This window comes from Meles meles, chromosome 14, assembly GCF_922984935.1.
Source record: "Meles meles chromosome 14, mMelMel3.1 paternal haplotype, whole genome shotgun sequence".
Taxonomy (NCBI): domain Eukaryota; kingdom Metazoa; phylum Chordata; class Mammalia; order Carnivora; family Mustelidae; genus Meles; species Meles meles.
Window position 1 is genome coordinate 18,659,112 of NC_060079.1, and position 26,419 is coordinate 18,685,530.

General features: G+C 37.0%; 1 protein-coding gene and 1 long non-coding RNA gene across 11 annotated transcripts in view; one reads left to right on the forward strand and one right to left on the reverse strand.

Annotated features, from left to right (window-relative positions):
- The window catches only part of SUPT20H (SPT20 homolog, SAGA complex component), a 39,396-nt gene extending 26,740 nt beyond the window's left edge, over positions 1-12,656 (reverse strand). For 5 of the 10 annotated variants that reach the window (XM_045978248.1, XM_045978254.1, XM_045978252.1 and 2 more), the window contains exons 1-8: positions 12,470-12,656; positions 10,201-10,297; positions 7,096-7,131; positions 6,413-6,471; positions 6,093-6,159; positions 4,221-4,350; positions 3,127-3,230; positions 80-196 (exon numbers count right to left, since the gene is read on the reverse strand). In XM_045978248.1, coding sequence (XP_045834204.1) covers positions 80-196; positions 3,127-3,230; positions 4,221-4,350; positions 6,093-6,159; positions 6,413-6,471; positions 7,096-7,131; positions 10,201-10,203 — 516 coding nt within the window. In that variant the 5' untranslated portion in view covers positions 10,204-10,297; positions 12,470-12,656. The other 5 variants (XM_045978255.1, XM_045978253.1, XM_045978250.1 and 2 more) reach the window with 3 other exon arrangements.
- LOC123925112 overlaps positions 12,465-26,419 on the forward strand; it is a 250,482-nt gene continuing 236,527 nt past the window's right edge. The window contains exons 1-2 of the long non-coding RNA XR_006814915.1: positions 12,465-12,564; positions 15,049-15,167. This is a non-coding gene — a long non-coding RNA (uncharacterized LOC123925112). The remainder of the gene's footprint in view (positions 12,565-15,048; positions 15,168-26,419) is intronic.

A 26,419-nucleotide genomic window follows, 5' to 3' on the forward strand; every position in this document is an offset into this window, starting at 1 on the left:
TATAACTCTGAGATCAAGAGTCACCCACTCTACCAACTGAGCCAGCCAGGAGCCCCTAAAATATTTAAACATTCCTTACCTGCATCGTTGGCCGTAAGAGAATATGCCTACTTTGGTAACCAGGAGATTTCATATTACTGGACTGCCTGTAGTCACGTATTTCTGCTATGACACATCCACAATGAAAAATGTTAACCTGTTTTGAGTGAAAATATTTAAGTAAATGTCATTTTTTAAAAGTCTACATAAGTGTGCTTACATTCAATGTTTCAGGTTCTTTACATGCTTATGCAATACTTCCGGCCACTCACAGAATCTTAATTACCTTCCTTACGGGTGGATTTACCACTATATAAACTTTTCTAAGGAATTATTTTATGTTCATCACTATGACTCAAGAAGTTTAAAATCATTTAATGAATTCTAATTATAGATTGAGTTTTGGCATTTATATACTTCAGTGTTACAAATCACTGGAGATGCTGTTCTTGATGCTCACTGGCTCACTGCTATACTTTGCTAACTTCGCCGTTTTTCTAAAGTCCATCTTTGTTCTAAATTGTCAATCATCTCTGCCAGAGTTTCAGTTTCTGGAAATAACTACTATTTGCTCTGCTAAGACTTCCAGAAATATGACTGCCTTTATTAATAAAAGGAAGAAAGCTAACTATGAATTCAAATAATAATTTTCGGCTAAACATACTGTTTTCTAGTCCAAAAGTAAGAACCTTTATCACTCAAGTCTTGCTAATCACAACCTGACACAGGCACTTATAGTATTATGCTTTTTTTACCCTTTCAGAACTTTTACTGGGGACTTTCTTTGTTATGAGTTCTTACTATGCTCATTCTTTTCAGCAAGTATTTATTAAGCCATGACAATGTGAACTATATGCCAGGCACTATCCAAGAAGCTTCACAGATACAGCAGTGGTGGGACAATTATTTGCTTTTAGTGTGGGAAGACAGGCAATAAACATGTACAGAAATAAACAAGATAATCTTAGGTAGTGACGAATGCTAGAAAGGAGATAAAATAGGGAGGAGCGAATTTAGATTGTGTGTTCAGATAAAAACCTCTCTGAGGAAGTGACTTTTCAGGTGAGGCCTGACTCACAAAAGGGCCAGACATATGCACAGATCATTCCACACACAAGGAAGAACAGATGAAAGGTCTTAAGATAGGAATAAGGTTGGTGTGTTTTAGTATGTAAAGAACAATGGATGGCTGCAGTGTAGTGAGTAGGGATGAGAATCAGGAGATGAAGCCAAGAAGGCAGGGCTTTTGTACAGTGAGAAGACACTGAAAATTTTAAGCTGGGAACTTTTCCTTTTTTTTTTCTTTGGTTTTGTAAGCTTAATCTAGCTGTCTGTGGAGAACTGATTTCTGGGGTTTTAGAATGAAAGCAGAAAGTTCAGGAAGGTAACTATAACAGGTCATGACCACATATATTTTGAAAGTACAAGTGACATTTGCTGATGGACTGATTGTGAAAGGGAAAGCAGGGTCACAGATTACAAAGACTAAAACTGGTCCGAGAGGTAGAAAATAAAAAGTGCTGTTCTCGTCATGTGAAGTTTGAGGAACCTATTACATATCCTAGTAAATGTCAGTTTGGAGCTTAATGGAAGTCATGGAGAGATAAGCAAGGGATTAAATGTCATTTTAAAACTCATGACACTGGTTGAGATCATTGAGCAACAGAGTGTTACTCAAGAATAGAAGACATAGGATTGAACCTTGAAACCATCACACATTTGTGAAGGGAAAAAAGATGACAGTTAAGAAGACAGAAGGAATAGAGAGAAAAGGAAAACCAGAATGCAATGTTTGAGAAGCCAAAAGAAGAGCGTGCCAAGGAGGAAGCAGTCATTTGCACCCAATTTTGTTGAGAACAATTAAGATGAGAACAGAAGGAATGCCTGGGTGCCTCAGTCAGTTAAACGGATGCTTTTGGCTCGGGTCATGATCTCAGGGACCTCGGATCAAGTCCCACACCGGGATCCCTGCTCAGTAGGGAGTCTGCCTCTCCCTCTGACTGTTGCTCCCCCTGCTTGTGTGCTCACTTCTCTGACAAATAAATAAAATCTTAAAAAAAAAAAAAAAAAAAGATGAGAACAGAAAGCGACCAGTTGATTCAGTGCCTTGGAGATCACTGGTGACCTTGACAAAGCTGCTTCTGTAGAATGGTGATGTTAAATGCTGAAAGAGGTAGGCAGAGGAAAGAATGAGATGTGAGAAAAAAGACAGAATGATTACATACAATTTTGTGAACAGCTTTGCTGTCAAGAAAAGCAGAATTATAGAACAGTACCTGGAGAAGGACAGGGGTTCAAGGGAGGATTTTTTTTTTTTAAAGCTGAGATATAATACAACATACCTGTGCTCTTTATCTAGTAGAAAGGGGGAAAACAGATGATAGAAGAGAGGGGTTAAAGCTACAAAATCCTGAGAAGGAATAGAATCCAGAATATGAGCAGAGGAGATTTCTTAGAACAGAATACTTCATCCATTTTAACAGAAAGGCAGGCAGAAAGTGTGAAAAGAGATGTGGATGCTAGTTAACTAGGACTAGGAGAAAACAGAAATTCCAATTAGATAGCTTCTTTATCCTAAGTATATAGTATTGCTGGAGTGCAGCCAAGGAGTAAATAGTTTCTCCCATACCTTGATTGTAGGTATAGGGAGATTTCCATCAAATGAACTAACTGTTAGAGCAATTTTAGAAGAATCAACTAAATCTACACATTTCATCACAGCCGAAAGGGTGAGTATCTCACAATAAAATGGGTTGCCATATAACTATATATAATGTCTCACTTCATGTTCTCAGCACCATCAAGAACACAATTAAATATCATTAATAACAAATGCCATAGAATTGACAAATCTAATGACATTTTATTTTTTATTTATTTTTCTGTATGATTTTATTTATTTGACAGAGAGCCGGGGTGGGGGGGCGGGGCGGGGGTGGTGCAGCAGAGGGATAGGGAGAAGCAGACTCCCTGCGCAGGGCTCCATCCCAGGATCCTGAGATTGTGACCTGAGCCAAAGGCACACACTTAACCAAATGAGTCACCCAGGAGCCTCTCTAATGACATTTTAAAGAGAAAAATTTGTACCTGAGATTTTTCTAGGAGATCAACCAAAATAGGAGGCAATTCTTCTGCATCCAAGTATTCAAGCAATTCTCCTTCTTCGTAAGGCAGTCGAATGGTCTCAGAATCTTAATATTAAAATATAAAGTTTCTGAAAAATGTTCAGGCTCACTGCAAAGCTTGGGTATATAATTTAAATGAGTTTCCATAAAAAAGTAAAAAGAATAAATCCCAAAGGCTTTCCTAAAGTCCTTCTTTATTTAAGTCTTATAAATGAATCACTTCACATACTACTAAAAGACTTGGCAAATTGTATATAATTTTAGGCCAGAAAGGAGAAATCCCCCAACACACTACAAAAACAATCTGCCTAACAATATAATGCAAACCACAGCCAGCAACAATAATCAGAATATGAGAAAATTCCCACACTGGTAACTGAAAGTCCCTTGAAGACTACTTATTTCTAATCTGAAAATCAGCATGGTAACTAGGTACCTCATATGAAAAATGGTCACTTATATACAAAACAAAATTCTGTTACATTTTATAATTAATTATCAACAAAAGGAAAAAAATCCTTAACTGGATGATTTCCTTGTAGAACCCACATCATCATCACTGTATCAAATTTCTAGATGTCTCTTTAGTGAAATCTAATAGTGCTTATATTTCAAAACTCTATTTTCAAGATATATTAATAGAAATAAATGTTACTAAGTAAGAAAATTATTCAAAAGGCAGAGAGTCTGCTTTATTTTAAAGGTTTCAGACTCAGAGTATACTCAAAATACAGAAGAAAAACATAAAACACCTTACGCTACCTTAAATTGTAAATAGCAAAAGAAAGAAAACTGTGACAATTATATAAAGGTTAGGTCTTACCTAATTTACTTTAAAGACCTACCTCAAATAGAATTCTTATTCATGAAGGCAATCATCTTACAAATACTTTCTAATAAAACGTAAAAAGGAAAATCTGGGCTCATGCCTTCTTTTATCAAGTCATCACTGATCTAAGGGACAGACCACTTAACAGATTAAAAAACTACTTCTAAAAGAGCACATCCCGCCTTGCAGAGGGATTTTTGTGGCTACAGCTCTCTGAAGGTTCTTACCTGATCCATTTTTTCCCCTGAGCATCAGAGAATATCCCTCATTTCCTGGGTATAGGTTGACCACTAAACAGGACAATGTCTCTTGCATAACAAGCTTCTCTAACAAATTCACATTTCTTCTTAATTTCTGCTTTAAAAAGAGACAGAGCTCATGAAAATAATCTGGCATAACCTTAGCAAAAATACTGATTTTTTTTTTAAGATTTTATTTATTTATTTGACACAGAGAGATCACAAGTAGGTAGAGAGACAGGAAGAGAGAGAGAAGTGGGGAAGCAGGCTTCTCGCTTAGCAGAGAGCCCGATGTGGGGCTCAATCCCAGGACCCTGAGATCATGACCTGAGCCGAAGGCAGAGGCTTAACCCACTGAGCCACCCAGGTGCCCCCAAAATACTATGACTCATTCAGACTTGAATGAAACTTTCTGTGTTCCTTCCACATTATGATCCTGAATATATGGGGAAGATTTACAAACAATACAGCCACCAAATACAAGACACAACTATGTAAATTCAATTTTGGTCTCCTACTATGTTTTATACAAATGAGTTCATACCACAAAGGAAAAAGTGATCTATAAAAAAACAAAAATGCTCATATATAAAATACATGTATTTGCATACAAGTAGAATAAAACAAAAATATTTAAATGAGTAAAATGTAAAACCATTAAGGGCAAATACATAAAACATAGATGTCATATACATAGTTCCTTTTAAGTATAAGTCTACACATAAAGAATTTGGGGTATTAGCTTTGATTACTGTTACCAGTGTCCCCTTTTTAAAATATTTTCTGGCATAAATTAGATATGAACAAATTCAAAAGCTCTACTTAGTTGTAATGTTAGGCTCAAAGATACCTAGGTGGTAAGAAATGAGAAATTTAGGCAGTTTCCTATGAATTCAATATAACAGCTCTTGAAACTTTTCTTTTAAAAGATTTTATTTATTTATTTGAGAAAGGGTGTGAGAGAGAGAAAGCATCAGCAGGGGGAGGGGCAGAGAAAGAGGGAGGGGCAGAGAAAGAGGGAGAAGCAGACTCCCCTCTGAGCCAGGTGCCTGAGAGGCTCAGTCCTGGGACTCTGGAATCATGTCCTAAGCCAAAGGCAGATGCTTAACTGAGCCACCCAGGTACCCCTAGAAACTATTCTGAGAAAAAAAAAAAAAAAAAAAATCAGGAAATATAGTACACATACCTAAAAATCTATTACTTTATTTTATTTTAAAAATTTTTATTTATTTGACAGATAGAGATCACAAGTAGGCAGAGAGAGAGGAAGCGAAGCAGGCTCCCTGCTGAGCAGAGAGCCTGATGCAGGGACTCGATCCCAGGACCCTGAGATCATGACCTGAGCGGAAGGCAAAGGCTTTAACTCACTGAGTCATGAAGGCACCCTCAAATCCATTATTTTTGAAATGCGAATGTTTTAAAATGAAACCCACATATATAGATATTAGAATTCATTTAATCAAATTTTATTTACAAAAAAATTGAGTTAATAGAATAGTTTTACAGGATCTCAAAAAACAAACCCAAGTATTTTGTGTTAAACATGTATATATACAGTTATATGCAGGGACAAATGATAAATTGATTTACTCTAACCATGGAATAAAAATCCCCAGCATCTTGAGAATTTGAAAAAAATGAGCAAATCAACAGTTGAACTACTTAATGAAGAATCAGTAGAGGGGCACACCTGTGTGGTGCAGTTGGTTAAGCTCTGACTCAGTTTTGGCTCAGGTCATGATCTCAGGGTTTTGAGATCGAGCCCCATGTCATGAATCATGCTCAGTACAGAGTCTGCTTCAAATGTCCCTCTTCCTCTGCATTTCAAAAGCAATAATAACATAAAAAAATTACACTTACCTTAACCTCAGGCTCTTTTTCACATTCTTCAATATATAAGTCATAAAGTTTTTGAAATACAGATTTTCTAAAATTTAATGAAACAAAATAATGTGACTATAATATTATAATTATCATTAAGTGAATGCTATTTCGAAATTTTCCCTAACTTCTTCCTCAATTTCCCCCACACTGTGGGTGAAGTGGGGTTGAATACAATAGTTAATATCAACCTTAAAGTACCTCTAACATTCCTAGCACAGTGCCTAGAAGGAATGCAATAAATGGTAGCAATCATTATTTCCAATAATCAAAGATAGCAATCAATTAAGTATGCATACCTTCCACTAGACAGGTATTTCCTTTTAGGAGGTCTCTGTCGGGCACTTTCAATGACATACTAAAAAAGAAAAGTTTATGAAAACAGCTTGCCTTTTGCTTAGTGCACAAACAGCTCTATTTTAAGAATACTTAAAACGTGTTAAGATCAAAAAGACTAGTCACTCAAGTTCCAATTCATATTAAATTATAGCTTGTAGGAAAAAGTACTTAGCTTCTAAATTTATATTACAAACAAGTGAAATTTAAAGTGCACTAAAATTTAGCACAATATTTCACTATGATATAAGCAAAATCATATAGTTTCAGAAGTCAGAATTATCCTCAAAATGTTTTATGGTTGTTCAGAATACGCACAGCATACCCAACTGCAAGAACTCTCTATATTTTTGAACTATCTTCCGTTCTAACTGAGCAATTACAAAGCTTTTCAAAACAGGAAAACATAATTTTAGAGATTCTTTGTTCAATTAATTTTTATTTTACGACATTATCTAAGAATTCCAAATAAGAGATGACCCAAACCTCATTCCAAAGCATTTTTATTTATGGCAAAATTATATGCATACTTATCCTAAAATCGTGTTAATATGCTCCTTTGAGAACCACATACAAAAATCTCTTAAAACTGAGTTTTGTTAATTAAGACAACACTATTTCAATATGTAACTTAGTCACACCTCACCTCAGCACGATCCAAAGCTAGTTCTAAAGCTTGTTGCTGTAAAAAGTAAACGGTGTTTTTGATATTAGTTATTTCACAAAAAATAATTTAATATAACATTTCTAGTTAAATGTTTATAAATGTTTTTTCTAAAATATGTCTAACATATTTTCCTTTATTTTATATCCACCCACCCCACTATATGTTCAAGATACATTACAAAGAAAAATCATGTCAGTTTCGGGTACCTGATTATGACAATAAATTATGTAAGAAATGCTAAAATTATTTTCTCTGGCTAGTGTTTATGGAGGCTGATACAGAGCCAAGAGTTGGATATAGAAACTACTGCCATTTTATAAACCTCAAGTTCAACACTCTAAGAGCACTATTCAGGAAAACATATAGTCAAGTATGCAATTAAAGTGAAGGAAGATTAATTCTCCTAATATGCTAGGAACCCTGGAAATTGGGGGTGTTGTTATATTGGTACCTAACACCAATTCAGAAAATCCTCGTATCTTGGGGCACCTAGGTGGCTTAGTCGTTAACCATCTACCTTCAGCTCAGGTCATGATCCCAGGTCCTGGAATTGAGCCCCCGCAGCAGGCTCCCTGCTTGCAGAAGCCTGGTTCTCCCTCTACCACTCCCCCTGCTTATGTTCCCTTGCTCGCTGTGTCTCTCTGTCAAATAAATAAAATCTTAAAAAAAAAAAAAAAAAGATAATCCTGGTATTTTAATGCAGAGAATTTATAATATAAAGTTTCTAGGTCAGTGCACAGTAGAAATGCAATAAATGATAGTTATCATTACCATGTTTCAATGACTTTAAGATACCACTAACTGTAAGTATGCATCAGTATCCTAGGTTATATTAAGAAACAACTGCAGCCAATTTTAAGTGCAAAATGTCCTTAATTGCAGACTCAATTCAGTAATATTAAAATGAAAAAGAAAAATGCATCTAAAATTAATGAAATAATAGTTTTACTACTGTACGTAGGGCTTGAGAATATATAATAGATTCCCACTCTATCCATTTCGAGACCCTTTTATCAAGGCAAGAAGGAAGGTAAAGCTCTGTCTTCCTCACTTGTAAAACTGTCTTCTGTAATGACATCTAAGAATAAGTAGTACTAGGTTTTATATTTTTATTTTTTAAAGATTTTATTTATTTGACAGCGAAGAGATCACAAGTAGGCAGAGAGGCAGGCAGAGAGGCAGGCAGAGTGGGCGGGGGGGTGGGGAGCTCGATGGTGGGCTTGATCCCTGAGATCATGACTCCAGTCAAAGGCAGAGGCTTAACTTACTGAGTCACCCAGGCGCCCCAGGACTAGGTTTTATATAAGCACATTTAACACCAATGATATTTCTTTCTAATTTTGTGGTTTGGGTACCATACAGTGTTACAGTATTTTTCATTCACAATGACAGTCATCTTTAATTTTTAATTCCGTTGAGAGGAAGAGAACTTTCATTTTTTAGTAGTAAGGTTCTAAATTTCTTCTGTTTTATTTTGTGGAGTCCAGTAATTCTACCTACTAAACTCCATGGGTTAAAAATTAGCACCCACCAAAATCCCAAGAAGGCAGGGAGAAAAAAAAAATATTGCCAGCCTTTGGAAACCATGGAAAGGTTTAAGTGACCCTGCCACCCTAGTTCTAGGGATGGAGAATTCATATGATGACAAAAACAGCTGTTTTTTTTAGACAGCAATTAAAAAAACAAAAAACAAAAAACGACCCACTCACTTTACCAAACATCTAAAATGTAAAAGTTAAAAAATTGTGAAATATGCCATCACTTCAAAAAGCTCAGTTAAAATAAACTTATACCAATTTATGAAAATAATCTTACAAGCAGCGGATTCCTACTAAAATTGGTTCCCAGGATTCAAGATGAGATTCCTGAATATGAACCATTTTCCAGCACAAGACTACTGTAACTCTAGATCTACTCTTTTAACAAATATATAAGGTTCTTTTCATTATTTTGGTCATAAAAATCTTTATATAAAAAATCATAATAAACATAATCAAACGTATACTCTAAGACATTTGGTTGTCAGTCTTCTCAAGTAAATGCTGTTATCTTCTGAAATCAAAACTTCAAAAGCTCTAGTGAGATGTAACTGCTTATGTTTATAAGCATCATTTATTCACGACCTCCTAACACTTGAGAGCTTGATAGCTAATATGGATGCAAAATCTAAGTCAAGATCAGCAGTGTGACAGCTCTACTCTTCTCTAACAGGGCAGTGGTGGATAGGCAAGATCAAAAGAGAGGATAAATGTTTTCAAAGGTTTCTTCAGCACTGTGGTCAGTGTTTGGTTTTTCATCCTTAAATGCTGCTGCTTCTCTCAAACACAATTAAGTGCTTTCTTTTCCCTTTCTCTTTAAAATTTTTCATGGCAAAAGGTAAATGCCCAGCCCCAAATATGCTTAATGACTGTAAGTCAGTGAACAGAAACGTGCCATTAGACGGCTAACATTGATGCTGCTTTAAACGTTATTTGTGGTAAGCAGGTTACATTTGTTTTTAAACTTAAAAAAAATCTAAATTAAGAGGAACTTTAAAATATGAGAAACCTGTGCCTACTCCCTCCTCCTACCCCTTGCCGAAGTCATTCGTATTTACACCCATCCTCCGTGCCAGTGATTTAATTGTGGCAGGAGAAGTAAATATTTTTTAATGTTTCACAAACATTAGAACAGACCCACTATCCTTTTCAGTTAGACATAATTATACAACTCATTTGAGAGATGAATCCCCTATTTCATTAAAAAAAAAAATTTTTTTTTAAAGACTTTATTTACTTATTAGCGAGAGGGAGAGAAAACACCAGTAGGCAGAGCAGCAGGCAGAGGGAGAGGGAGAAGCAGGCTCCTTGGATCCCTGGGATCATGACCTGAGCCGAAGGCAGCAGCTTAACCGACTGAGCCACTCAGGTGCCTGAGTTCCCTATTTTCTAGAAAAGATTTTGCAGATGACTGCTAAATAATTTCCCAGGTAGGTTAACTTAGGCATACATAAGTATTTCTGTACCTGTAATACAGATATTTTTATAGAAATAAAGGAAGAGAACACTCTAAAAACAAATAAGAACATAATGAGCTCTAGCTTACCATTGTGGTATAAAATGGAGGTCCAAAAAGAAGAGATAACTTATGTGCACTGATGAAGAGGGTTGAAAACCATGTCTTTAATGTCAATCTTACAGTGCTGAAAAACAACAACACCCCCCCACATTAACATAAAGCTATTAAGAGAAATCAGATTATTTTGTTACTAAGGAAAATTACTTGAGAAACAGAAATTTTTGAACACATTTTTGAATAATCAGCAACAATAAAAATCACGTATCACAGTCTTTCCAATTATTAAAAAGTACAGTTTGAATTTAAAGTACAGTTTTAACTAGGTAGGGTAAAATAAAGTTTGCAAATTAGAATCATTACTTGCTTTCTTCAAGATATTTAACATCAGGAGAGAAAAGAATGTCTTCAAATTTCTCCTCCTCATCACCACTGTTGCTACTGTTATTGTTCCTATGGATTATTCTAACAATCTACCCACTGCCCGTTATCACTGTACAGTTCACTTCACAAATCATACACTTCATCACACCTGCTGATAAAAATCCTCTAAAGATATTCCCCCAAATATCCCAAGCTACATTTTGCAGATACAGCTCCAGTCCTTCTAACCTTTCCCCTCCTTCAAGCAAACTGGATACACTGCTGAAGAATCTCATTCCTTTAACACATGGGTTCTCATCCTGGCTGCTCAACAGAATACTCTGGGAGCTTTAAAAAGTGGTATACTCATGCCCTACATTTCAATGATTCTGATTGACTGGTGTGGAGTAGGGCCTAGGGATCAGCATTAAAAAAAAAAAAAAAAATCTCCAGGGGATGCAAAGGCTAATTTTACCTAACTTCCTCTAACTTGTGTGTCTACATACCCCTAAGCTATAAAAACCACATTCTCAAGTAACAGAAAACAGTATTCTCCATGTGAAACCGTTTTTGGTGAACCCAAAGCTTAGGTTTTGCCAGTTTGGGTTTAAGCAACAAACAAAACCAAAAAATGACAGGCACCATCCAAGTTCCAGGAATAATAATTTAAAAAGGAAGACACAAATCCTACCTTCCAACAGCTCAAGGATTTAGTAAGTTCAAGTTAAGGTGAAAATTTCTGACCTCTGAATCTAAAGATGAAGATACACCAGGTACAGACAAAATGTGGTGATTTTAAAATTAGATCTCCTGTCACTAAACTGGGGAGAGGGGTGGGAAGAGGAAAGCTTCCCAACTTTAATTTTTTTAATACCATTAACTACGTATACATTTACAAACCAAGCCCTACGACCGCATATAAGATTTACCAGATCCCTGTGAAAAGACCATTGTCATTATCGTCTCCTTTTACAAAATAAGGCACCAAAGCGAAAAATTTTCCCAAGATTACACAACAGACTGGAACTCAGACTCTCTCAATTTTTAATCTGAGATTCTTTTTACTAAAGCTTACAACCTTCAGGCCATTCAATCCAGCCCCCGTTTTTAGATTTTAAAAAGCAGTGCACTTAAAGATCGAATTCTGCTCAGACTGATAATGTACATCTTTTTTCTTAATTTTGCTCTAACTTCATATCATGTTCTCAACCTTCGTACACTCTACTCAATCTAACTCCGAAAATATTGCTAATCACATTTTCCTACCAGGGACTTCGGGAAAACGCAGCCCCTCCTGATGCGATGGTTCCAGGAGACAGCTTCTAGGAACAGATAGCTCTTAATTCTGAACTCCCGGTAACCACAGCGAGGGCCAATAAACTAACCCAACTGTAAAACTCGTAACTGATTCCACGGCTTTTCCTGATCGACCTGACACTTTAACTGTTCGAATTTTTTTTGTTTGTTTTTTGTTTTTTTTTTTGTTGTTGTTTGTTTTTGAAACAATTTAGGATTTACTAACATAACGCCACAACTCAACAGCAGGGGGAACAGCCTTTATTCAATATGGATACCAAGGAGCCCTCTCCCAAAGAAGCGCTACGCTAAATTCTTGGGAATTTCCGGAAACACCCGTACCTGGAATCCAAAAGTCAAAACTACAACCAAAACCGTTGCTTGGAAACACTGCAAGAGGCAACTGAGGCGAGTACCCGGGGTGCGGAGACTCAGCCCACCCCGCTCCCGTCTCTGGGAACACCTTCCTCCTGCGGGATCTCCACTCTGTGGAAAGCCGCGAAAAGCCACTCGGGAAGCCGCTCGCTCACCTCTGACCCCGGCCAAGATCTCGCGCGCCTAACCGTCCGCTGCGGGCCTGCCACTCTCACCCACCTACCCGCCACCGGCCACCGGCCACCGGCCACCGGCCACTGCCCACCTGTGCGGAAAGACGCCACGCTGGGCGTCATGACGGCGCCTCAGGCTCGGCCGGAATGCTACGTGCGGGCAAGGGCCCCGCCCTGCGGGTTGCAGGTTCGCTTGGTGCGTCCCCTCGCGGGAGCGTCGCAATTCAGCCCGGGCCTGTTCCGGCGCCCGCACTTCCGACTGGTGCGCTGGGCGGGGCGAGCTGGGGACCGCGGGCGGAAGAGGTGGAGTTGGAAGGGCCGGGCTGGCTTGGGAGGCTTGCGCGCGAAGGGGTGGTGTTGCCAGGGGTGTCCCCGCAAAGCCCTTGGGGACTCAGGCCCAACCGGGGGATCGGGGGATGGGGGGTGGTGGGAGGGGGGAAGCTCCTCCGCAGGCCAGGCATTCGGCTCCGTAAAATGCGAGGTAGGATGTGGCTATTTGGTGGGTAGGGTGCCCTTCTGAATTTCCAGAGTGAAAAACTTGGAACGAGCTTTATTGCTCAGCCCATCCCAGTGGAAAGGGAATGTCACCATTTCTATAGTTCCTAGTCCAAGCCATTAAGCCCTCCATAGTATATGTCAAATGCTAATGAATTTAATGTTTAAAAAATTCCGAAAAGCAAACAGAAGCAACCTCACTGAAGAGTTCTAACAATTCAGAAAGGGAATAATCACCATATGCGACAACGTCTAATTGCAGTTCTGCACCTTTGAACAAGTTTGTTTTGTTGGGTATAAACTTTATTCTCATTGAGGTGAAATTCACAGAACTTAGGAAACATTTTAAGAGTATAATTCAGTAGCATTTAGTACATTCATGATGTTGTGCAACCATCAACTCTTAATTCCAGAACATTTTCATCATCCCCATTAAGTATTTCCATTTTTCCTTCTCTTAGACCTTAGCAGACACCAATTACTTTTAGAGTCTTTAGATTTATCTAATCTGGATATTTCACAAAAATGGAACGTGTGATTTCTTTGTGTCTGTCTTCTTTGCCTTAGCATAATGTTTTCGGGGTCCATCCACCTTGTAGCAAGTATCAATACTTAGTTCCTTTTATGGCTTATATTCTGTTCCATTGTATGTATATACCACGGTTTTATGCATTGGTCCATTGATGGCCATTTGGGTTATTTACGCCTTTCAACTATTGTGTATAGTGCTGCTGTGAATATTTGTGTGGTAGTATCTGAGTCCTTTTTTCAATTTTGGTGGGGTGTAATATACCCTAAAAGAAAACCAGAGCCTGACATAGTTCAAGTGATGAAAACAGATTTTATTCAGGAACTATTGCAAAGGAGGGAAAGAGATTTCAGTATAGAACTGGGTTCAATTCCAAATATACAGTGTGAACAAGTAGTGGTTTATAGCTAAGGAGCAGAGTTGGAGGGCAGCGTATGGAAGTTTTTTAATCGGAAATAGGGGTCAGGAGGCATTCTGGCTAAACTGACTTGTTGGGGTTCTGACTGAAGGCAAATCAGGGTGATCAGACACCAAGGGTGGGGACTAAGAGTTTGATCAGATATTGAAGGAGATCAGATATCCAGGTGGATCCAGATTTACAGTTCTCTGTAAACTGACTTGGGATTCTTGCTACAACTGGTTGACACATGCCCCACAAATCAGCCTAGAGCGATGGAGATAGCTTGTCAAATACCTAGGAATGGAATTGCTGGGTCATATGGTAATTCTATTCTTAAAATTTGAGAACTTCATAAAATTGTTTTCCACAGTGGCTAAGACATTTTTACATACCAACAGAAATCAACATGTGGTTCCAATTTCTTCACATCCTCACCAAATTTCTTTCTTTCTTTTTTTTTTTTAAGATTTTATTTATTTATTTGAGAGACAGAGATCACAACTAAGCAGAGAAGCAGGCAGAGAGAGAGGAGGAAGCAGGCTCCCTGCTGAGCAGAGAGCCCAATGCAGGGCTAGATCCCAGGACCCTGGGATCATGACCTGAGCTGAAGGCAGAGGCTTTAACCCACTGAGCCACCCAGGTGCCCCCAAATTTCTTTTTTTTTTTTTTTAAATTATAGTCATCCTAGTAGGTATGAAATAGTATCTTATTGTGGTTTTGATTTTTGTTTTCCTAAGGCTAGTGATGTTGCACATCTTTTCATGTCTGTGTTGGCCATTTGTGTATTTTTGGAGAACTGTCTATTCAAGTCCTTTGCCCATTTTTTAATTAGGTTGTCTTTATTGTTTAAGTTATGAGTTCTTTCTATATTCTGGATATTAGATCCTTATCAGATATATGATTTGCAAATATTTTCTTCCATTCTGTAGGTTGTCTTTTCACTTCCTTTCTTTGATGTACCAACTTAAATTTTTGATGAAGCCTAGTTTATTTTTTCTCTTATGGTGTGCTTTTGGTGTCATACTGAAAAACCCATTGCCAAATCCAAATTCATAAGGACTGCCAAAAACCTAACTCCGCACACTGAGTAAAATAAAACAGAAAGATGAGTTTCTTTGAACTGTAAACCGAGAAACTCAACACTGAGAGAGCAATGAGTTTAAAGTTAAAAGGTGTTTATGGAGTAAACATGGAAGTTACTTGGCTTTTTCATTTGATTGGTTGATTGGTCTTTGTATTTGTGTCAGGGTAGCTGAATTGGAGAAAAAAGAAAGTCCAAAGATGACATGAACAGACGTGGCATTTTGGGGCATCACTGTCCTGGGCTGGTTTCTGAGAGGAGCCATAAGTTACTGCAATTTGTCAGGTAAGGCTAAATTTTGTTTTGCTTTAATGTGCCTGAACTGGCCAATGCCATTTTGTCCCCATAATAAGTGACTCCATTTAAATTTTGATTCTATAGGATTTACTTCTAGGGTTTTGTAAGAGTTTTATGATTTTAGCTCTTATGTTTAAGACATTGATTCACTTTCTGTTAGTTTTTGTATATGTTGTATAATAGGGATTCCATTTCATTCTTTTTTTTTTTTTAAAGATTTTATTTATTTATTTGACAGACAGAGATTACAAGTAGGCAGAGAGAGGCAGGCAGAGAGAGAGGAGGAAGCAGGCTCTCCATGGAGCAGAGAGCCCAATGCGGGGCTCGATCCCAGGACCCCGGGATCATGACCTGAGCTGAAGGCAGAGGCTTTAACCCACTGAGACACCCAGGCATCCCTCCATTTCATTTTTTTGCGTGTTGTCCCAGAATTATCTGTTTTTTAAGAGTCTATTGTTACTCCCAGTGAATGGTCTGGACCTCCATATCAAAAATCAATTTGCCATACACATATGGGTTTGTTTCTAGACTGTTAATTTTACTCCATTGGTCTATATGTCTATCTTGTGTCAGTGTAGATATGCCCTGCTTTTCAAAAATTTGTGTTATGCCATTTTGCTTTTACAGAAAACCTACATTGGTACCTGTTTTCATTAACTGAAAGAGATCTTAAAAGGATTGTTGCTTTTATGACAAAAGATTAAAAGGGAGAAAAAAACCATTCAGCACTTGTTTTGTAGTGAGACTTCATAGAGGCAGCATGCACCCTGAGCAGCAAGAGTGGCACAACCAAGCTCTTTCCCTGGGAACTACATCTCAGTATCAAGCCACCGTAGCTTTGTACTGTGTCTTTGAGCATCTGTGCTTAATCTTGATTTATGCTGTTCATCCATTAGGAAGATGTGTCCTAAAGTATCTGAAAAGCCTGACAGAGATTGTTTTTTCGGTCTGCGAATATTAAAAAAAATTTCCATGTAAATTAGTATTAATTGCTTTTTCACTTTATGCCATTTCAGTTTATAAAAGTTTTCATAGGAACTTTGTTTTTTGAGAGCAGGAAGAAATCTGTACCATACTGTTTTGATTCCTGTAGCTTTGTAGTAAGTTTTAAAATAGGAAAGTGTAAGTTCTCCAGTTTTGTTCTTCCTTTTTTTTTTTTTTTAAAGATTTTATTTATTTACTTGACAGAGAGAGAGATCACAAGTTAGTAGAGAGGCAGGCAGAGAGAGAGGGGGAAGCAGGGTCCCTGCTGAGCAGAGAGCCCAATGCAGGGCTCGATCCCAGGACCCTGAGATCATGACCTGAGCTGAAGGCAGAGGCTTTAACCCACTGACCCACCCAGGTGCCCCTCTACCTAATGTTTAAAGAGTTGATACCTATTCTTCTCAAACTATTCCAAAAAGTACAAGAGGAAGGAAAACTTCCAAATTCATTCTATGAATCAATAGTACCCTGATACCAAAACCAGCTATCGCAAAAAAAATGAGCTATAGGCCAGTATGTCTCATGAACATAAAAGCAAAAAAAATTCTCAGCAAAATCCAGGGCGCTTCGGTGGCTCAGTCAGTTATGCATCCAACTCCTGATTTTAGCTCAGGTCAGATCTCAGGGTTCTGGGATCAAGCCCTTAGTCCAGTTCTACACTAAGCAGGGAGTCTCCTTCTCTCCCTCTCCATCCGCCCCTTCTCCCACTTGTGTATATGCTCTCTCTTTCTCTAAAGTAAATAAATAAGTCTTTAAAAAAGGAAATGCTCAACAAAATCCTAGGAAGCCAAATCCAGCAATATTCACTATGACCAAGTGGGATTTATTCCTGGAATGCAAGGGTGGTTCAGTATTCACAGTTCAATCAACATTATATATCACATCAATAAGAGAAAGGATAAAAACCATATGATCATTTCAAAAGATGCAGAAAAAGCATTTGACAAGATAAAATATCCATTCATGATAAAAACCCTTAACAAAGCAGGTCTAGAGGGAACAGCCCTCAAAATAATAAAGGCCATGTATGAAAAACTCACAATAAATATACTCAATGGGGGAAAACTGAGAACTTTTCCTCTAAGGTTGAGATTATAAGACAAGGATGTCCATTCCCACCACGTTTATTTAATATAGTACTGGAATTCCTAACCATACCAGACAACAAAAAGCAATGAAAGACATCCAAATTGACAAGGAAAAGGTAAAACTTGCACTATTTGCAGATGACATAATACTATATTTAGAAAACTGGAAACACTCCACCAAAAACCTGCTAGAACTGATAAGTGAAATCAGTAGTGTTTGTCACTACTTTCACTATTTTTGTGCAGGACACAAAAATAAATGTATGAAAATCTGTTGCATTTCTGTATACCAATAATGAAGTAGCAGAAAGAGAAATTAACAGTCCCATTTATAATTGTACAAAAATAATAAGATACTTAGGAATGAACCCAGCCAAAAAGATAAAAGACATACTCTGAAAACTATAGCACACTGATGAAAAAAATTAAAGATGACACAAAGAAATGGAAAGACATTCCATGCTCATGTGTTGGAAGAGCAAATAAAGTCAAAATGTTAATACTGCCCAAAGCAATCTACACATTTAATGCAATCCCTATCAAAATACCAATAATGTTTTTCACAGAACTAGAACAAGTAGTCCTAAAATTTGTTTGGAACCACAAAAGACCTCGTATAGCCAAAGCAATCTTGAAAATAACAGAACTGGAGGTATCACAATTCTGAACTTTAAGTTATATTACAAAGCTGTAGTTCTCAAAACAGTATGGTACTGGCATAAAAAATAGACACATGTAGATCAATGGAACAGAATAGAAAACCCAGAAATGAACCCACAACTCCATGGTCAATTAATCTTTGACAAAGAGGGAAAGAATATCCAATGGGGGAAAAAAACAATCTCTTCATTCAAAAGAATGAAACTGGACCACTTGTAACACTGTACACAAAAATAAACTCAAAATGGATTAAAGTCCTAGATGTGAGACCAGGAACCATAAAAATCCTAGGAAAGAACATAGACAGTAACGTCTTTGACTCTGGCCATAGCAATACTTTTTCTAGTTATGTCTCCTTAGGGAAAATAAAAGCAAAAATAAACTATTGGGACTACAATAAAACTAAAAGGCAGCCTATGGGGCGCCTGGGTGGCTCAGTGGGTTAAAGCCTCTGCCTTCAGCTCAGGTCATGATCCCAGAGTCCTGGGATCGAGCCCCACATCAGGCTCTCTGCTCTGCAGGGAGCCTGCTTCCTCCTCTCTCTCTGCCTGCCTCTCTGCCTAGTTGTGATTTCTCTCTGTCAAATAAATAAAAATTATTTAAAAAAATAAAAATAAAAAAAAATAAAAGGCAGCCTATGGATTGTGAGAAGATATTTGTAAATGACATATCTGATAAAGGTTTAGTATCCAAAATATATAAAGAATTTATACAATCAACACCCAAAAAGCAAATAACCAGATTAGAAAATGAGTAGAAATGAACACTTATCCAATGACATCCAGATGGCCAACAGACACATGAAAAGATGCTCAACATCACTGATCACCAGAGAAATGCAGAGCAAAACTACAATGAAGTATCACCTCACACCTGTCAGAAGGGCAAAAATAAAAGATACAAGAAACAACAAATGCTGGCAAGGAAGCAGAGAAAAAGGAACCCTCGTGCCCTGTTGGTGTGAAGGCAAATTTATGTAGTCACTTTGGAAAATATTATGGAGATTCCTCAAAAATTTAAAAATAGAACTACCCTATGATTCAATAATCACACTACTGGATATTTATTCCAAAATGCAATACTAATTCAAAGGGAGACACATGCCCCTATGTTTATTGCAGCATTATTTATAATAGCCAAATTATGAAAGTAAACCAAGTACCCATTGATAGGTGAAGGGATAAAGAAGAAATGGTACATAAATACAATGAAATATCATTCAGCCATTAAAAGGAATGAAATCTTGTCATTTACAACAACATGGATAGAACTAGAAAGTATAATGCTAAGTGAAATAAGTCAGTCAGAGAAAGACAAATACCATTTGATTTCACTCATATATGGAATTTAAGAAAACAAAACAAAAAGGACAAAGGAAAAAAAAAGACAGGGAAACCAAGAAATGGATTCTTAACTATAGAGAACAAACTGATGGTTATCAGAGGGGAGATGGATGGGGGAATGGGCAATGGAGATTAAAGACTACACTATCCTGGTGGGAAAAAAATTCACATAAATAAGAAAATAGAAAATAGCAAGTATTGTCAAGGATGTGGAGAAATCGGCATCCTTATACATTGCTGGTGGGTATGTAAAATAGTGCAGCTACTATGGAAAACAGTATGGTGGTTCCTTAAAAAGCTCAATGGAATTACTATGGGATCCAGCAATTCTACTTCTAAGTATATTCCTAAAAGAATTAAAAACAGAGACTTTAACAGGTGCTTGCACACCGTTGTTCATAGCAACATTATTCACCATAGCCAAAAGTTGAAAACAACTAGGCTATCCATCAAAAGATAAATAAACAAAATGTGTTGTTTACATGCAGTATTTTTAGCCTTAAAAAGTGATGAAATTCTGATACATGCCATGCTAACATAGACGAATCTTGAGCCTTATGCTAAGCAAAATAAGCTAAACACAAAAGGACAACTATCACATGATTCCACTTAATGAGGTACTTAGAATAGTTAAATGCACAGAGACAAAAAATAGAACAGTTAACCAGGGGCTGTGAGGAGAGAGGAATGGGTAATTGTTGCTCAATGGATATAGAGTTTCAATTTTGTAAGGTGAAAACTTCTAGAAATAGAGAATACTGACGGTTAAACAACATTTGTGAACGTACTTAATGCTACTGAATTGTTCATTTAAAACAGGTAAAGATGGTAAATTTTATCTTATGTATATTTTACCATAATAAGAAAATACTAAAAACACCTCCAAAACAACTCTCCCATTCTTTGTTTCAGAGGATTTGAGTTCATACTGCGTTCTGATCCCTTTTACCTATTTCAATAGCTTCTAATAGTCTTTCTTACCTTTTTAACTTTGGGGCAATTTTTGCTTTGACAATTCTTATTTCTGGCATTGCATTGTATGTATTGTATTGAATGTGTTATATTTAGTTACTTGAGCACATATCTGTTTTTCAGTGATATTTGTAGCCCTTTGAGGTTGGGACCCATGTTAGGGCTTCAAAAAATGTTGGGACACCTGGGTGGCTCAGTTGGCTAAGTGTCTGCCTTCACTTGGGTCATGATCCTGGAGTCCTGGGATTGAATCCAACATCAGACTCCTTGCTCAGCGGCGGAGGGGCCTGCTTATCCCTCTGCCTGCTTCTCCCCTTGCCAACAGCTCTGCTTGCTTGTGCTCTCTCTCTTTCTCCCTGACAAAGAAATAAATAAAATCTTAAAAAAAAAAAAAGTTTGCTGTAGAGTGCCTGGATAGCTTAATTTGTTGTGTTTGCCTTTGGCTCACGTCATGATTCTAGAGTTGCAGGATCGATCCCCATGTTGGGTTCCCTGTGGTGGGGAGTCTGTTCTCCCGCTTCTTCTCTTCCTACCCCTGCTCTCTCTTGCTTGCGGTGTCTCTCTCAAATAAGTAAAATCTTTTTAAAAAGTTTAAAAAAATGTTTACTGGAAAGAATTAAAATTGTTTCTATTATACATGGAGAATTTTCTTGTATATAAGTGACATCTTGTGGCACCAACTGGAATAGTCAGTACTATATTGGTATTTTCTTTGAACAGATTGTTCTCTTTTTGAAAATGCAGATGCTATATATCTTCTTTAAAGTTTACCTGAAATAAGCATGATTACAATCAGAGGATAATCAACTAATGGTGATGCTAAAGGATGCTTTTGTATACATGGGTGGGGCCTACCTGGGACAATTCCTAGACATCTTGATCACTGCAACCCCTTCCAGGTCTGGAAACTCACCAACTTTTAAGAGATTCCCTAAACCAGAATTACTAATTTTTTAAACAATGGGTGTAAAGATGATAGTTGAAACCAAAGAAGAGGAGAAGCATGCATGTTGGCTGTTGTAAGCCAAGAGGATTTGCAAAGAACCCTGAGAAATGTCAGTTGGACTGTGAATTTTCTTGAGGGAAGGATTTGGTCTTGAAAAAAATACTTATAGTTGCCAATGCTTAGTGAATTTTCAATTTATTAAAATTCTAAACTAGTAAATTTAGACCTTTTAAGCCTTTAAGTTCAATATACTAATTTTATTATAAGGTTAATAAATTTTGTTTCAATTGAAAACAGTTTTGGGGTGCCTGGGTGGCTCAGTGGGTTAAGCCTCTGTCTTCGGGTCGGGTCATGATCTCAGGGTCCTGGGATCGAGCTCCGCATCGGGCTTTCTGCTCAGTGGGGAGCCTGCTCCCCCCCACCCTCTCTGCAGGCCTCTCTGCCTACTTGTGATCTCTGTCAAGTAAATAATTAAAAAACTTAAAAAAAAAAGTTTCTTTAACTCCTCAGGGGATTCTTTTTTTATTTATTTTTAAAAAAGATTTTATGTATTTATTTGACAGACAGAGATCACAAGTAGGCAGAGAGGCAGGCAGAGAGAGAGAGAAAGAAGCAGGCTCCCCACTGAGCAAAGAGCCCAATGCGGGGCTCGATCCCAAGACCCTGGGATCATGACCGAAGGCAGAGGCTTTAACCCACTGAGCCACCCAGGTGCCCCTCCTCAGGGGATTCTTAAGTGCTCTGAAGTTTGAGAATCGTAAGTAGGATTTCTAAATTACAATGAATTAATCTCTAATTTTTGAATTATTGTCTCAGCAAGGCCATCAAGAGGAAGTTTTATAGATTTTGCATGAGATTCCATAGCATGTCCAATTCTCATTGGCAGTCTAAACTCAAGTTTCCTTTAGCCATCACTGGTTTCAGAAGAATGTGTCTGACTTGGTAAAGAAAGAAAACAAAGAAATCAAAATTAAAGCAAGAATGGGAAGCAGAATAACACTCCAGCCCCCCCGCACAGAATTTGACTTACTGTCTGTGCCTGTTTCATTTTTTTCCCCAGTTGAACTTACTAATCAGTATTGGTGAAACTGAGCCACTACTCTGAACATCTCAGGGACTTACTCTGATTCACATTTGCATCTCTACTGTCTGCTGAAATCTGAGTTCTTAATGTTCATTCACTTACTTAGTAACTATTTATTGGGAGCCTATATTATACCAGGCATGAATCTAACTGCTTTGGATGTTAGCAGTGACCAAACAGACAAAAATTCATTCTAGTGGGAGAGACAGATGTTAAGCAAATAAACAAGAAGAACACATAGTATGTTAGATGTGTCAGTGTCCTTCAGGCAAAGACCAGCAGGAACACACTTGTAGTTGAACAACTTGGACTTATTGTTGCAGTGAGGGAGAACTATCACCATGAGCAACTGTGGGGAGGCCCAGTAATAGTGTTAGAAAGAACCTATTATAGAATTTAGACTGGGTAATTTTGGAAAGGGTCTAATGAAGTGGAGATTTCCTGTGGATTGGATGTTATCAGGAAGCAGGGACAAAAACAGATAGACTTATCAAGGAAAAAGGAGAGATGATTCAATTACATAAAATTAGAGATGAAAGAGGATATATTACCACTCCTGCCACAGAAATACAAAGGATTATAAGATATTAATATGAGCAATTATACACCCACAAATTGGGCAACTTCGAAGAAATGGGTAAATTCATATGACATGTAATTTTCCAAAACTGAATTGTGAAGAAGTAGAAAATCTGAACAGACCAATTGCTAGTAAGTTTGTTGACTCAGTAATCATAAACCTACCAACAACAACAAAAAAATCTAAGACCAGATAGCTTCATAGGTAAATTCTAATTATTTGAAGAAATATTAATATCAATCCTTCTCAAACTCTTCCAAAAAATAGAAGAGAAGGGAATACTCCCAAAGTCTTTTTTTTTTTTTGAGGCCACCATTATCCTGACCAAAATCAGTCAAGGACACAAGAAAATTATAGGCCAATTTCTTGTGTGAACATAGATGCAAAAGTCCTCAACGAAATAGCAAACTAAATTCAACAGTATGTTAAAAGGATCATACACCACGATAAAGTGGGATTTATTCTAAGAATGCAAGGATGGTTAAACATCTGCAAATCAATCAGTGTCATGGACTATAATAACAAAATAAAAGATAAAAAGCCTTTGATCATCTCAATAGATGCAGAAAATCATTTGATAAAATTCAACATCTGTCATGATGAAAACTCTCATCCAAATGGGTGTAGAGGGAACATACCTCAACATCATAAAGGCCATATATGACAAGCCCACTGCTAGCATTATAGTTAGTTGTGAGTATAAAAGTTTTTTTCTCCAAGATCAGGAACAACACAAAGATGTTCATGTCACTTTTATTCAGTATAATGCTGGGTCCTACTAGAGGAAAAAGAAATAGGAAAAGGAGTAGAAGGCATTCAAATTATGGAGGAAGTCTTTATTTGCAGATGACATGATATTATATGTAGAAAACCCTAAAGATGCCACCAAAAACCTGTTAGAACAAAAAAGCCAAATTCAATAAATTTTTAAGATTCACAATTTGCAAAAATCAATGTGTTTCCATACAGCAATAATGAACGATCTGAAATTAAGAGTATAGTCCCATTTACAATTGGATCAAAACTGAGAATAAATTTAATTAAGCCAGTGGAAAGAGCTGTGCACTGAAAACTGTAAGACATCAATGAAAGAAATTGAAGACATAATTACATGGAAAGATATTCTTTGTGGATTAAAATAATATTGTTCAAATGTCTGTACATTTGATTCCTTACAATCCCTGTCAAATTTTCAATGTCATTTTTCAAAGAAATAGAAAAAATTATCTTAGACTATAGACCCAAAAAAAGGCCCCAGATAGTCAAAGCAATCTTGAGAAAGAACAAAGCTGGAGGCATCACTCTTCTAATTTCAAACTATATTACAAAGCATTAGTAATCAAAACAGTATGGCATTGTCATGAATATGGACACCACATATCTCAGTGAACAGAATAGAGAGCTCAGAAATAAACCCATGCATATATAGTCAATTAATTTACAACCAAGGAGCCAAGAATATATAATGGAGAAAAGGATATCTCTTCAAAAAATGGTTTTGGGAAAACTGAACAGCCACATGCAAAAGAATGAAACCAGAACTCTGTCTTATGCAATATGCAAAAATCACATAAAATGGATTGAATTTCAGGTCATACCTGAAATCATAAAACTAGAAGAAAACATGGGAACATGAGGCTAGGCTCCTTGACAGCAGTTTTGGCAATGTTTTTTGGAAATGACACCAAAAGCCACAGCAACAAAAGCAAAAATAAACAAGTGGAACTACATCAAACTAAGAAACTTCTTCACAGTGAAGGAAACCATCAAAAAATGAAAAGGAAACCTATCAAATGGGAGAACATATTTGCAAATCATATATCTGATAAAGGGTTGATATCCAAAAAATATAAAGAAATCCTATAACTTAGCAAAGAAACTCCACAAACAATATGATTTTAAAATGAGGAACTGGGGCTTCTGGGTGGCTCAGTCAGTTAAGTGTCTGATTCTTGATCTCAGCTCAGGTCTTGATCTCACGGTCATGAGTACAAGCCCCACATTGGGCTCCATGATGGATGTGGAACCTATGTAAGAAAAATTAGACATTTTCCCAGAGAAGACATACAAATGACCAATAGATACATGAAAAGGTGCTCAGCAAACCAAAACCACAATGAGGTATCACTTCATACCTGTTAGAGTTGCCATCATCAAAACGACAACAGATACAAGTGTTGGTGAGGGTATAGAAGAAAGGGGACCCTTGTGCACTGTTGGTGGGCATGGTAATTGGGGCACCCATATGTAAAATAGTATGGAATTTCCTAAAAAAGAAAATAGAAGTACCTTATGATCCAGCAGTTCTATTCTGTCATATATCTGTCAAAATCACTAGTTTGAAGATATATCTTCCCCTCCCAGTATTCATTGTAGTGTTATTTACAATAGCCAAGACATGGAAACAAACCTAGATATCCATCAGTGGATGAAAAAAAATTGTGGTATATATTCACAATAGAATATTATATCACCATGAAAAAGAAGGAAATTGTGCCATTCACAACAACATTGAGGGCATTACAGTAAGTGAAATAAATTCTATAGAGAAATACAAATACTGTGTGACCTCACTTATAAATGGAATTGAAAAACAAACAACTGAACCCATAGAAACAGGACAGATTGGTGGTTGCTGGAGGGGGTACAGGGGGTAAATGAAATGGGTGAAGGTAGTAAATGGAGGTCAAAAGGTATAAATCTCCCCTCATAAGTTCTGGAGATGTAATATACAGCATGGTGGCTATGGTTAATATACAGTACTTGAAAGTTGCTAAGAAAGTAAGTCTTATAAGTTCTTATCTCAAAAAAATTGTAGTTATGTGAGATGATGAATATGAACTAGACTAATTATGATCATTTCACAACACATATACATATCAAATTTTTTCTATACCTTAAGCTAATACAATATTATATATAAGCTAATATAATATAATTATATTATAGATTGTGTGTATATACTATATACATTTATACATATATATGTTTATACATACACATATATATGTGTACACACATATGTATGTGTGTGTGTGTGTGTGTGTGTGTGTGTATCTCAATAAAACTAGGGGAAAAATCGATGACAAAACTTAACTTCAAATTCCCCACCAAGTCCTCTCCTATCATCTTTCCCTTTCCCAGATGACATCTCCATATTTATGTGTATATATATATATATATATATATATATATATATATATATCTTAGGAAGATGTATATATATATCTTTCCCTTTCCCAGATGACATCTCCTTATATATGTGTGTGTGTACATATATGTACACACATATACACCACATATATATACATGTATATATATGTGTATACACGTGTGTGTGTGTGTGTGTGTGTGTGTGTGTGTATATATCTCGTCTGTGTGTGTATCTCGATAAAACTAGGGAAAAAAATGATGATAAAATTGAACTTCAAATTCCCCACCAAGTTCTCTCCTATCGTCTTTCCCTTTCCCAGATAACATCTCCATATTTCCAGTAGATCAGGCTAGAAAACTGTGGGTATCTTTGATGCCTCTCTTTTTCTCACACTCACATTTAGTCATCACATTTACTTACATTTAGTAA